The sequence below is a fragment of the Centropristis striata genome, chromosome 11 (assembly GCF_030273125.1).
Source record: "Centropristis striata isolate RG_2023a ecotype Rhode Island chromosome 11, C.striata_1.0, whole genome shotgun sequence".
NCBI classification, from domain to species: domain Eukaryota; kingdom Metazoa; phylum Chordata; class Actinopteri; order Perciformes; family Serranidae; genus Centropristis; species Centropristis striata.
In genome coordinates, this window is record NC_081527.1 from 2,151,915 (window position 1) to 2,165,035 (window position 13,121).

Genomic DNA, 13,121 nt, shown 5'->3' on the forward strand with positions numbered 1-13,121 from the left:
TATTTTTTCCTCTTTCAGTGAGTAACATTTTTCATCAACATCCCTACCAAATATGCTCTAAATGGAGAAAAAACAAAAAAAATAATAAAATGGAAAAAAAATATATATACAAATATATATATATATATATACAAATACATAAAAAAAAAATTCAATTTGAACCCTTCAAAATAAAATGCCAATGTTTGATATATTGTCACTGATGGAAAATAAAATCTATTTTTTTCTGTATACTTAATGCAAAGGGGAATTATTAGTGAAGTGACAACGAAGCTTCATGAACCATTGTGTTTATTTTCTGAGCCCACTAGATGGCGCTCTTTGTTCAACAAAGGGCTGAAAACTCTGAATTACCATTTCTAGAGCCTTTTTTTAAGCCAAGATCGCCATCTAGTGAGGTAAAAAAAATAAAGAAAATGGTTCATGAAGCTTCGTTGTCACTTCACTACTAACTGGGCATAAGTACATTATATTTTCTTTATTTGAACGTTCATCCCCCACGGTGTCTGGCCCTTGGATAAAATAATTGATGACCCCTGGTGCAGCTTTTAAAGCCAAAGAACAGAACAGATGATGCAATCTTTCACTCAAGTCAAAACACTTTTTCTTTCACGTGTTTTTTCTAAAGCTTTCACATGGCCAGAGCTGAGTGTATCCATCTATCAATCAGCGTCCTCCATGGCTGCTTTCAGAGTAACTTCAGGTGAGTAATGTAAGGTGGGACGCCTCATCAGTGTGCAGCACACAGAGTAATAGAAAGGCCTGTAGCTGACCTTCACAGTTGATGAATACTGCCTGGATTTCAAAGTGCACCTCTTCTGTTCAGTCCACACACTGGAATCAATGATGGTTCTATCACTGTGTGTGTGTGTGTTTGTGTGTGTGTGTGTGTGTGTGTGTGTGTGTGTGTGTGTGTGTGTTTGTTACTTACCTGCCTGTAGCAACATTGAGTGATTTGATTCAAAGGGACTTTGAGGATTAAGGAATCCACAGGTAGCAGGAACACACCGACTGGAAGTCTGCCTGAGCAAATTCAGGAACATGTTTTTTCAGATGGAGTGTGTTGGAGGGTCGGTGGGTGTGTGATGGAGGGTCGGTAGGTGTGGGATGGAGGGTTGGTAGGTGTGTGATGGAGGGTCCGTGGGTGTGTGATGGAGGGTCGTAGGTGTGTGATGGAGGGTCTGTGGGTGTGTGATGGAGGGTCGGTAGGTGTGTGATGGAGGGTCTGTAGGTGTGTGACGGAGGGTCGGTAGGTGTGTGACGAAGGGTCGGTAGGTGTGTGACGGAGGGTCTGTAGGTGTGTGTTGGAGGGTCGGTAGGTGTGTGATGGAGGGTCGTAGGTGTGTGATGGAGGGTCGGTAGGTGTGTGATGGAGGGTCATAGGTGTGTGACGGAGGGTCGGTTGGTGTGTGACGGAGGGTCGGTAGGTGTGTGATGGAGGGTCGGTAGGTGTGTGATGGAGGGTCTGTAGGTGTGTGATGGAGGGTCTGTAGGTGTGTGATGGAGGGTCTGTAGGTGTGTGATGGAGGGTCGGTAGGTGTGTGATGGAGGGTCTGTAGGTGTGTGGTGGAGGGTCGGTAGGTGTGTGATGGAGGGTCTGTAGGTGTGTGTTGGAGGGTCGGTGGGTGTGTGATGGAGGGTCTGTAGGTGTGTGATGGAGGGTCGGTGGGTGTGTGATGGAGGGTCTGTAGGTGTGTGTTGGAGGGTCGGTGGGTGTGTGATGGAGGGTCGGTGGGTGTGTGATGGAGGGTCTGTAGGTGTGTGTTGGAGGGTCGGTAGGTGTGTGATGGAGGGTCGGTGGGTGTGTGATGGAGGGTCTGTAGGTGTGTGTTGGAGGGTCGGTAGGTGTGTGATGGAGGGTCGTAGGTGTGTGATGGAGGGTCGTAGGTGTGTGATGGAGGGTCGTAGGTGTGTGATGGAGGGTCGGTAGGTGTGTGATGGAGGGTCTGTAGGTGTGTGATGGAGGGTCGGTAGGTGTGTGATGGAGGGTCTGTAGGTGTGTGATGGAGGGTCTGTAGGTGTGTGATGGAGGGTCGGTAGGTGTGTGATGGAGGGGCTGTAGGTGTGTGATGGAGGGGCTGTAGGTGTGTGATGGAGGGTCGGTAGGTGTGTGATGGAGGGTCTGTAGGTGTGTGATGGAGGGGCTGTAGGAGTGTGATGGAGGGTCGGTAGGTGTGTGATGGAGGGTCGGTTGGTGTGTGATGGAGGGTCGGTAGGTGTGTGATGGAGGGTCGGTAGGTGTGTGTTGGAGGGTCGGTGGGTGTGCGATGGAGGGTCGGTGGGTGTGTGATGGAGGGTCGTAGGTGTGTGGTGGAGGGTCGGTGGGTGTGTGATGGAGGGTCGTAGGTGTGTGAAGGACGGTCTGTTGGTGTGTGATGGAGGGTCGGTTGGTGTGTGATGGAGGGTCGGTAGGTGTGTGATGGAGGGTCGTAGGTGTGTGATGGAGGGTCGGTAGGTGTGTGATGGAGGGTCGTAGGTGTGTGACGGAGGGTCGTAGGTGTGTGACGGAGTGTCGGTGGGTGTGTGATGGAGGTTCGGTGGGTGTGTGATGGAGGTTCGGTCGGTGTGTGACGGAGGGTCGTAGGTGTGTGACGGAGGGTCGGTAGGTGTGTGATGGAGGGTCGGTGGGTGTGTGATGGAGGGTCGGTAGGTGTGTGATGGAGGGTCGTAGGTGTGTGATGGAGGGTCGGTAGGTGTGTGATGGAGGGTCGGTAGGTGTGTGATGGAGGGTCTTAGGTGTGTGATGGAGGGTCGGTAGGTGTGTGACGGAGGGTCGTAGGTGTGTGATGGAGGGTCGGTGGGTGTGTGATGGAGGGTCGGTAGGTGTGTGATGGAGGGTCGGTAGGTGTGTGATGGAGGGTCGGTAGGTGTGTGTTGGAGGGTCGGTAGGTGTTGTGTCTTTTTTTTGTCAATTTGTGTCTTTTCTGGTCATTTTGTGGTCAATTTGAGTCATTTTGTGCTTAATTTTATGTAAATTGTTGGTCATTTTGTGTCTTTTTGTGGTCATTTTTTGGTCAATTGGATTATTTTTTGTGTATTTTTGTGTATTTTCTGACAAATCCCAAAGTATCAAGTTGTTACTTTCCAAGGAGTCTCTGGCTTGAAGCTGACTGTTACACACTCAGGAGGTCAGAATGGACCTTTAAACTGATAGCAAAGGATTAGATTAAAAGTAACAATAAAATATTTTTTTTTAATTATAAATGCACAGACAGAGAGATGTTTTAGTTGTTGTCTGCTTCATTATTTGTCCAAAATTCGTCGTATCAACTGAGTTTGTCTGACCTGAACTGTGAGATTCTGTTCAGTGAGACAACATGATGTTAGATTGGGGGTCGCCACTAAAAAAGGTTGAGAACAACTGCTTTATATGACTGTGAGCTCTGAGTGAAGATGGCAAGGAGAAAAACTCCTCATTATACTGAGATTTAAACATCTGCTGCAGAGTAATCAAACATGAGTTCTTAACTGTGTTTGGAAATAAGTTTTTACCATCTTTATCTTTGGATCTGCATGCAAACGCTGTAAAGTAGTCTATGTAATTACTGAGATTAGATGGTAATGGAAAAGATGAATAAAGGAGCTACAATTTTTCAGGTAATTACCTTCAAATTAAAAAGGCACTTTTCTGCTTAAATTGCAACAGCAAGCAGTGTGCCAATTAACACTATCAACAATCAAGATCATCATTATGGATATAAGGATGAAATAAACAAAAAAGTGATTTAGAAGTTACTAATTCTTGTAGGTTAATATCTGCTTTTGGCTTTTTTTAAAGTTCCCACATACAGCTCATGAGTCATGACCTTATTTATACAGTCTATGGTCATTACTCATGCTAGGTGTTAATATGTTTGGTCCCATTAAACACAACTGGCCGTGTTCATCTGTGGGAAGCCAGTGATTAGTTCTGGTTGGTCTACAGTACGTTGCCTCCTGTCTATGGTGGAGCAATTCATTACAGAGTTACTAAAAACCAAAGTTAAAACTGTCTAAGCCACCACATTGCCCTCGTGTGGATATGTTCGATATTATCCGAACTCTGCTGGAGTCAGACAATCACGCTCTCATTCACTCCTACGGGCAATTTAGAGTCACCAATTAAACCTAAGCTGCATGTTTTTGGACTGTAGGAGGAAGCTTTGTGGCAGAAATGCACCTCTTAGCTGCGTTGCCAACCAAAAATAAACTGAGAGAGTGAGGCTTACATTTTGTCCACAATGTGTCCATATTGGTGTATTTTTAGTTTTCCTTCGGACTGCCATGTTTAGCGTCATCTCAAGAAATAGCATTCAATTCCCAGTGAACACACACATCATGCCCAGTGCTCATCTTCCACCTCTACTTCATGTTGGCTGTAACTGAAGTGTTAAAACTATTATTTGTTAAAAAACTTTGGTGACTTTGCAGAAGAGCTGTTCAACGAACATTTAAGGCTCACTTCCTCTATTGAACTGCAGGTCAAGAGGGCACATCCTGCCCTAATACTGAGCAAGACTCACTTCCTCTATTTGGCTTTAGGTTAAAGAGAGCACATTGTGCCTTCATACTGAACATTTCCTGAAAATCGGTTAGAACTAGATCAGGGTGCAGCTATTTCAGTAAAAAACATACAACATACAAAACACCATAGGCCTCAAAAAAGGGAACTAAGTAACATACATACAAGCCACCATAAACCTCAAAAAGGGAACTAAGAAACATGCATACAAGACACCATTACCCTCAAAAAAGGGAACTAAGAAACATATATACAAGACACCATAGGTCTCAAAAATGGAACTAAAAAAACATGCATACAAGACACAATAGGCCTCAAAAAAGGGAAGTAAGAAACATACATAAAAGACACAATAGGCCTAAAAAAAGGCACTAAAAGTCATACATAAAAGACACATCATACATTAAAGACACATAGGCCTCAAAAAAGGGAATTAAGAAAGGGAAGGTGCCTAGTTGTGAAATTAAATATCACAAGGTGACCGGTATGGGTTGGCTACTGTGTCACCATCCAAAATTGACCAATTGCGACAAAGTCCAACCTATTGTAGGGGTGGATCCCACACCCAGAAGAAAACTGTGAAAAGATGAACTTGTTGGTTCTGACTGGGTCCATAAGTCCAGCTGCTCATTGCATTTGGCTATTGTTCTTTCAGTAGATGGTAAAATGTATTCAGTTGTTTTGAGTCTTTTGTCAAAAACAAGTATAGAACAAAAGAACAAGTGCAGAGTGCCTGAGGCTTTAAGAGCCCCGGCTCTAACACTATATTAATCACGTTGTCATATTACACCGTGTCGACATGCTCTAACGTTACTTGTGTTACCAGTCTCCGTGGTGACCATAGAGTAGGTGTAATAGAGTGAGCAGAGACAATCAATCACAGCTTGCTACCTGTTGTAGCTAGTTATTTTCCAGAGAGATTAAAAAAGAAAAAAACATACAAAACCAAAAATTGAAAAATGCTAATATCTAATGCTAATACTTTAACAGTCATAAACATACCTCAGCAGCCGCCCAGGTTAAGTCTATGGGTGGAAACATTATAATAAAAGTTGGATCATAGGGCTGAGGAAACATAAAAGTTGGATACTTCTGCCAGAATGTGTTAAAATGCAAATATCAAGTGTATTTCACTCTTTTTATTTGGAGTTAGTGCAGGTAAAAAACCTTTAAAACACAAGAATAAAAAATTGTAAATAAAAGCAATCGCCAACGAAAAAGGTACAGGTAAGTAAAGGCAAGTATGTTTAACAGGTAAAGGTAAGAATATTTTAAACAGGTAAGGTAAATATATTTTAAACATACATTAACCAATTATCCACAAAATATTTAACTTAAATAAATGGGGTAAATTAGCCATTGAACAAACAAATGGAGTTCTACATTTAACCCACTTCACTTTAACCTAAATTAACATACAGGTTTTAGACATGTCATGTACTTTTCATGCAATTTTAACTTATTTTAAATTAAATCAAGCCTTATTTTTATAGCCGATTTCAGTCGATTTTAACGCTCATGTTTAACAGAAATACTTATGTTTCATACATAATTAAATGTCTGTCCAGCCAGTTTGCATAATATCAAACCAGTTTAAGCCTGTACAACGCCCATAATGAAGAAAACTAAACTTTGTAACACAATATCTCATGAAGTTTGGAACACCATTTTCCATTTTACTAACTGGCAGTTAGTTGGGTAACGTTGGTGGAAGAGCTAGTGCCTTTGTCAGTGGCGGACTCAGACATTCAGCTGTATAGCTGTCGTTATAGCAACAGTGGGTGTCCTGTTAAATAAAAAGGCGGGAAAACATTGAAACATTTCTAAAGACTGCATTGAAAAGTGGAAGTATGTTGCTACTGTCACTGAAAATAATGGTCTCATTGCCATTTCAACAATGGATTTCTACTTGTACCATCATGCTGTTTTAGACTGGTTAATATTTCATTCAAGACAAGAAGAAAAAAAACCCAAAAACATAGAAATGGAGCCAGGATAATAACCTACACTGTATAACAACGAGGTTTTAGTTGTGCTTTGAGATGGACGGTGTAAGCAGCAGGAACAGGCAGACTGACATCCAGCTGCACTTATCTTGTCCTTTCCAGGTGGCCCATATTTCCACAAATGTCCAGTCAAGGCGGCATGCCAAGCTTTCTTTTAGAATAAACTGCAGCATCATTTTACCATCCAGCTTCAAACTGCTGTGTGTGTGTGTATGTGTGTGTGTGTGTGTGTGTGTGTTCAAAGCAAAGCCCTGCAAAAGCCTGAGGCAGATTACGTCAACCAAACGGAGACCAAGGTGTATTTTCACACGTTTTCACACAATGGAACCTTTTTTTGTCTCGTGCTAAACTCATATTCATTTAAGGTTTAAGGTAGGAAGCCATGAATATGTTTTTGTTTTAGTAACATCCAGTTTGTTTGGTGTTATTTCTTACCTTTTTCTTTTCAAATAAAGCAGCTCATATTCTAATTTAATTGACTGAGCACCACTGAGGGATCCATGACAGAATTATAGATTAACTGTTTGTCCCAATGAGACAAATTACCATATTTTCTGTCTCAAACTGTAGGATTTGGACAACAAAAGCATAGAAAGATGAATAAATGGCATTAATGTATTACTGACGAGCTGCATTCTGTCTAATGGCCAGCAGGGGGCAACTCCACTGGTTCAATAAGAACTGCATGAAAAAATTGCCTACTTCTCACTTGATTTATTACCTCAGAAAACATGTTCCTAATATCTTTATGGTCTCAATCACTAGTTCAAGTCTTCTTCAACACTGCATTATGGTTCATTATGAGTAAATGAGTAAAACAGGCGATAAAGAGCTACATCATTAAGGAACAGCATTTCACCCACTTGGTCCGACAGTCATTCAATCTGCAGCGTGCACAACAACTGCAGCCACCGTCGCTAACTGTGCACATCGTCTGCAGCTGATCGTAAACAAACCGGCATCGCTAACTGTGCACTGAGAGTCTGGTGCTTGTTGTAAACAAACAGAGGTCGCTAAATGAACAGATACTGCTGCAGCATATACACACTGTGCTGCTACAGAGCTAACTGTTAGCCTGTTAGCACTCGAAATGTAAAGACTAGCTCAACGCGGATTCTTTTTACGGACATTTATTGAGCCGTGAAAACTACATTAAAACACATAAAGCACAAAAGAATACAAACATTCTCATAACAATTACAATAATAGGTACATGATACATAAATTAAATGCTTGCAGCTTAAGTCAGGTGCTTGTTGTAGACAAACGCTAAGTGAACACCTCCTGCAGCAGCAGCACATACACACTGTACTGCTACAGAGCTAACTGTTAGCCTGTTAGCACATACACACTGTACTGCTACAGAGCTAACTGTTAGCCTGTTAGCACATACACACTGTACTGCTACAGAGCTAACTGTTAGCCTGTTAGCACATACACACTGTACTGCTACAGAGCTAACTGTAGCTAACTGTAGCTAACTGCCGCTAACGGCGGCTCTTCTTAACGAGCCGGCCTCCAGCTCATTAGTGACTCGTTAAGAAGAATAAGAAGGAGTCGCTGGATTTGTCTCCAGTTGCTTTCTTGAAAAATAGTCTCTAAGGGGGTCTGAAAAGTTTCTATATTTAGTAACAAAGTCGTTAAGTTGGGAACACTGCATTGCGGGCTTTTAAAAAATGTTGTGTGTTGTTGTCGTGTAGAGTACTACATCACATCCTGCTTAGCGTTCTATCCAATCAGTAACCAGGCTGTTTTCAGAGGAGAAAAAAGACCCTGCTCTTCTACAGGGACGAAAAAAGTCCCAACAAAATCCCGCTCCGGACGGCTAATATTCAAATTAGGGGCGTTTCGGCGAGTGAGACCCGCCTCATTCTGGGTATTGTCCGGTAATGGAAACAGCCCTACTGATGATAAAGACGTCCTTGTCATCAGTGTTTCAGACCTCGGGCCACAGCTTGTGTTTTCCTTTATTAATTGCCTGATTGAAGCACTAGTGAGAACCCTGTGATGACACTTTGTGAGTGTTCAGGTATATACACATATCATTTCAGTTCTCTTTCCCCCAGTGAATTCGTCTTCCATATACTTTAAAATGACTTGAGATTTCCACTTCCATCACCTCCTCCCACACAGATTCATGTTGTCGCTCTATACCTTCGAAAACAGAAAGTGAGTTTACTGAAAGCATGCAGGCTTCTGTTTTAAGCCACAGAGAGAATGGTGCAATGGTTGCAGAATTATAGATATCTGTGTCTCCCAGTGAGAGGTGCCTAGACGGACTCTCGTCTATACAAAGAAGCCTTCCGTGACGGGCCGGTATATAGTCTCAGCACTGAGGGGGGCTTCTTTCTTCACACTTCTCTGACTCTGCTCAGCTTCTTAACCTCAGCTGCATACTGAATGAATCAGCCGCACAAATCTCCCCCACACCACCAAACAACTCCTTCTTTAGATTGTCTTTTCCTTCCTAACATTTGCAGACTTGCATGTATAAAAGCCTTCTCTCAAAAGTTTGAGTCTTTCTCTCAAACTTCAGTCACTTACCAAAAGTTTTATCAAGAGCTCACTAGTGCTCAAGGCCCTTTACCTGCAACAGGTACCAGTAAAAAAGGACAGAAACATTCTGTATCTCCCATGAGGCTTAGACAGCAATGGCTGAACCAATGGCTTACTGGAAATGTTGCTGCTGCATGACAAGAATATAGCACATAATGTTAGTTTGGATGCAGTGGTGCTAAATTGTTTTAGTTCATCTAGGACGGGTAGGCTGTCCTCAGTGGCTCCCTGTGGCAAAATGAAACGTTTATTTCTTTACATTTTAAATTTCATTTATCATTGGTGTAGGCCCAAAGCAATTTGTATTCTTCAATTGTAAAAATATGTCTATTATAATGGCAGTTAAAACGTTTTAAAAACATTTTAGTCCACTAATATGTGCATCACATATTAGTGGATTAATGAAGCGCCTGACTTTTTAATTAATCAAATTGTGTGTAGAAACTCCTTGCACAACTATAGCACTAGAGGGTCCAGTAACGGTCAGCTTGAAGTGCCTCACCCAAGAACAAAGGCCTTATCGCCATCTTTTATCTATAGAGCAATTACTCTGTGGAATAATCTGCCTCACTACCTCTGTTGCACTGAAAGTAAACAGGTATTTAAAAAGAAAGTGAAATTTTATTTTATACAAGCTGTACATTTTTAAATGTTGTTCTTACCTTTCCTTTTCTTACCCTTTTTAGGTTTATTGTGATTGACCTTACCTGTAAATGTTTGATAAATTGAGAATATGTTTTTTCTGTATATTCTGTGCTGTACCTGTGGACCCCAGGAAGACTAGCTGGTTACTAAGGTACCAGCTAATGGGGATCCTTAATAAATAAACAAATAAATAAACAGCTCGGGCCTAACCTCTAAATTTAGCCAACTTCAAGTTGAGTTTTCCTTGCTAGGCTATAGCTTCCCGTTCCAAATCTCCTGAGATATTTCTTCGGGTTCCAGCCTCTCATCTGCATTCTGACAAAATCATATAAATAAATGCTCATTATGACTTATTATTGATGTTAATCTAGACAGTTTTATGTCCATTCTAAGGCTTGTGGTAAATTCTTACCTGTACTGTGTGTTTGGGCTTCTGCCTGTATTTCTGTGTTTATTTGACATGTGAAGTCTCACGGCGTTGTGTCTGATATTCAAGTTGTAACGTAAAAACGTGTACAGAGAGTTCTCAGGTGATTTTAAATGGGAGTATTACTATTTGTCAGTCTATGAATAATGCAGAGTGTCTCCTCAAGATGAAATGTAACGACTTTATGACCCTTCACACACTCTGGAATCAATCAAACCACAAGACGACTACAAAATAACTCAAGGAGGAAACTTTAAACTTTAAAATTCCTTCTGTGTTGTTGGAGTGGCATGCTGATCGAGCCAACGGACAATAAGCACCTCGACCAGATAATATGAGCAGGATCTACAGAAAAAAAGTCAAAGGAAGCAGACAGCCTCCTCCTCCTCCTCCTCCTCCTCCTCCTCATCCTCCTCCTCCTCCTCCTCCTCAGTGAAAGCAGAAAGAGAAGTGTTATAATGTTCTGAAGGCAGCTCTGGAGGAGCAGGATGTCCTGTTGTTGTCCTCCTGGGGACACTAACAAAAAGCACCTGGGACACAAAGTTACACTGCAAAAAAAGAAAAATTAGGTGAACTCAAAATTTCAAGGCAACAAACTTAGATAACATTTTAAGTTGGACAATTAAATTAAATATTTCAAGTTTTGTTTTTGAGTTTGCTCAAAATTCAGATTTTTGTCAACTTAACTGTAAGTTGTACTAACTTATAATTTTACATTGTAATAACTTTTAATCCTTACTTCTGCTAACTTCTGCAATGTGCTGAATTGGCACGATTGTAACGCTGCTATGAAATGTCAGCTAATGTTGCGATACGGTAATGGCTACTCTTGTAGCTGTAACAAGCAGCGCCGTTAGCATCAGTTAGCCGCTAGCATCAGTTGGCCGCTAGCATCAGTTGGCCGCTAGCATCAGTTAGCTGCTAGCATCAGTTAGCCGCTAGCATCAGTTAGCCGCTAGGATCAGTTAGCCGCTAGCATAAGTTAGCCGCTAGCATCAGTTAGCCCCTAGCATCAGTTAGCCGCTAGCATCAGTTGGCCGCTAGCATCAGTTGGCCGCTAGCATCAGTTAGCCGCTAGCATCAGTTAGCCGCTAGGATCAGTTAGCCGCTAGCATAAGTTAGCCGCTAGCATCAGTTAGCCGCTAGGATCAGTTAGCCGCTAGCATAAGTTAGCCGCTAGCATCAGTTAGCCCCTAGCATAAGTTAGCCGCTAGCATCAGTTGGCCGCTAGCATCAGTTGGCCGCTAGCATCAGTTGGCCGCTAGCATCAGTTAGCCGCTAGCATCAGTTAGCCGCTAGGATCAGTTAGCCCCTAGCATAAGTTAGCCATGTGCTAATTATGTACAGTACTTGAGTCAATGTAGGCTACTTAGTTACTTTCCACGACTGGATATGAGCTGTCCTCAAGCTTCCAAGTGTCCAGTAGTACGCGTCATCGTCTTGCCGTCCCTCCCCGCTCTGTGATTGGATCCCTAAAACAGGGCTAAGAAACTGCCCTGGTTTCCAGACCGCCTGGAGGTTCGAAATTAAATTTGAGCGCGCAAGGCAGTCTGGGTATACCCAGGCTGGTATGAACCCTGGATAACATAGGAAAAAAATCACATAATATTAAAGTGCATGCTTCAGGCATTAGAGGTCCTGCTCCTCCACCACTGAGCCGTCTTTGTGTTCTGCTGTGGACTGTGTGGAGTCTCTGCTATGTGGCCTGAGTCCAGCAGAGACTCTAACAAACGGGTCTCAAACTGGCGGCCTGCGGGCCAATTGTGGCCCTCGTGACGATATTTTGTGGCCCCCACCTTGATATGAAAGTTTAATGTGAGTTTTATATGAATGGCACTTTACCGTGTTGTGTGTGGAAGGTCCCTTTAATTACTTTTTTTTGGTCATTTTGTGTCTTTTTTTAATAATTCTGTCTTTTTTTGAGTAATTTTGTGTCTTTTTTAAAATAATTTTGTGTCTTTTTTGGAAATTTTGTGTCTTTTTTTAATAATTCTGTCTTTTTTAGTAATTTTGTGTCTTTTTTTAATAATTTTGTGGCTCTTTAAAATAATTTTGTGTCTTTTTCAAATAATTGTGTTTCTTCTTTCAGTAATTTATTTTTTTTGGTAATTTTGTGTCTTTTTTTAGTAATTTTGTGTCTTTTTTGGTAATTTTGTGTCTTTTTTTAGTAATTTTGTGTCTTTTTTGGTAATTCTGTGTCTTTTTGGTCATTTTGTTTCTTCTTAAAGTAATTTAGTTTCTTCTTGAAGTAATTTAGCTTTTTTCTGTCATTTTGTATCTTTTTTTGGCCTCCAGCGGCCCCCAGGTAATTTAAGTTTGAGACCCCTGCTCTAACAGCTTCTAGTGAGATACAGATAATAAGGACAGTATTAATCCAGGACAGGTTTCCTTCCTTGGGCTTTCCCCTGACTCTCTCCTTCTCCTCATCAACAATCAATCCAACCTGCCTGCAACAAATAGCACGTGAAATATTGCCTGTAGCTCATTTTTTTAAAGCTCTGTGAGAGAGTTCCCTAAGCTGGAAGGAAAAACTTCTCAGACATCACTCTGAAGCAATGTAGCAGGATAGCTGAGGGCTAAAAGTTTCACCAGAATGTGTGAAGCTTGGTGTAACTTTACCTGTGGAAGTGTAGTAGGTTGGGAAATACTACATGTTTAGTTTTTATTTAAAAACTCCTGAATGTTAGAATAGTTCCGTTATTACAAAAAATAGAGGGGATGTCTGTTTGAATAAATACTTAACTTGTAGCATTTTCCAACCTGCTACATAAACGTTTCATATTTTTTGAACTAATCATTTGCGAACGACCCATCACTAGCAACTCTGCACCATCATTGCAGCCGGAGAATGACCGCTACGGCACTGTAGTAGTACTTTATTCCTTCATACCGTAATAAATACGGTGCAACTTTTTGTAATATCATGGTAAAATGATATTAGCACTGTTGATTTCCTGTTTAAGATTGCCATTTTATTCCATATTTT

At 41.6% G+C, this 13,121-nt stretch overlaps 1 protein-coding gene across 1 annotated transcript; it reads right to left on the bottom strand.

Moving 5' to 3' along the window:
• Window positions 1-1,049: 1,049 nt before the first annotated feature.
• On the bottom strand, window positions 1,050-5,343 carry LOC131980149 (adhesive plaque matrix protein-like). The gene is made up of 2 exons (XM_059344334.1): window positions 5,325-5,343; window positions 1,050-2,731 (listed from the first exon to the last, which is right to left on the bottom strand). The coding sequence occupies exons 1-2, from the start codon at window positions 5,341-5,343 to the stop codon at window positions 1,050-1,052; spliced, it is 1,701 nt and encodes a 566-aa protein (XP_059200317.1).
• Window positions 5,344-13,121: the final 7,778 nt, after the last annotated feature.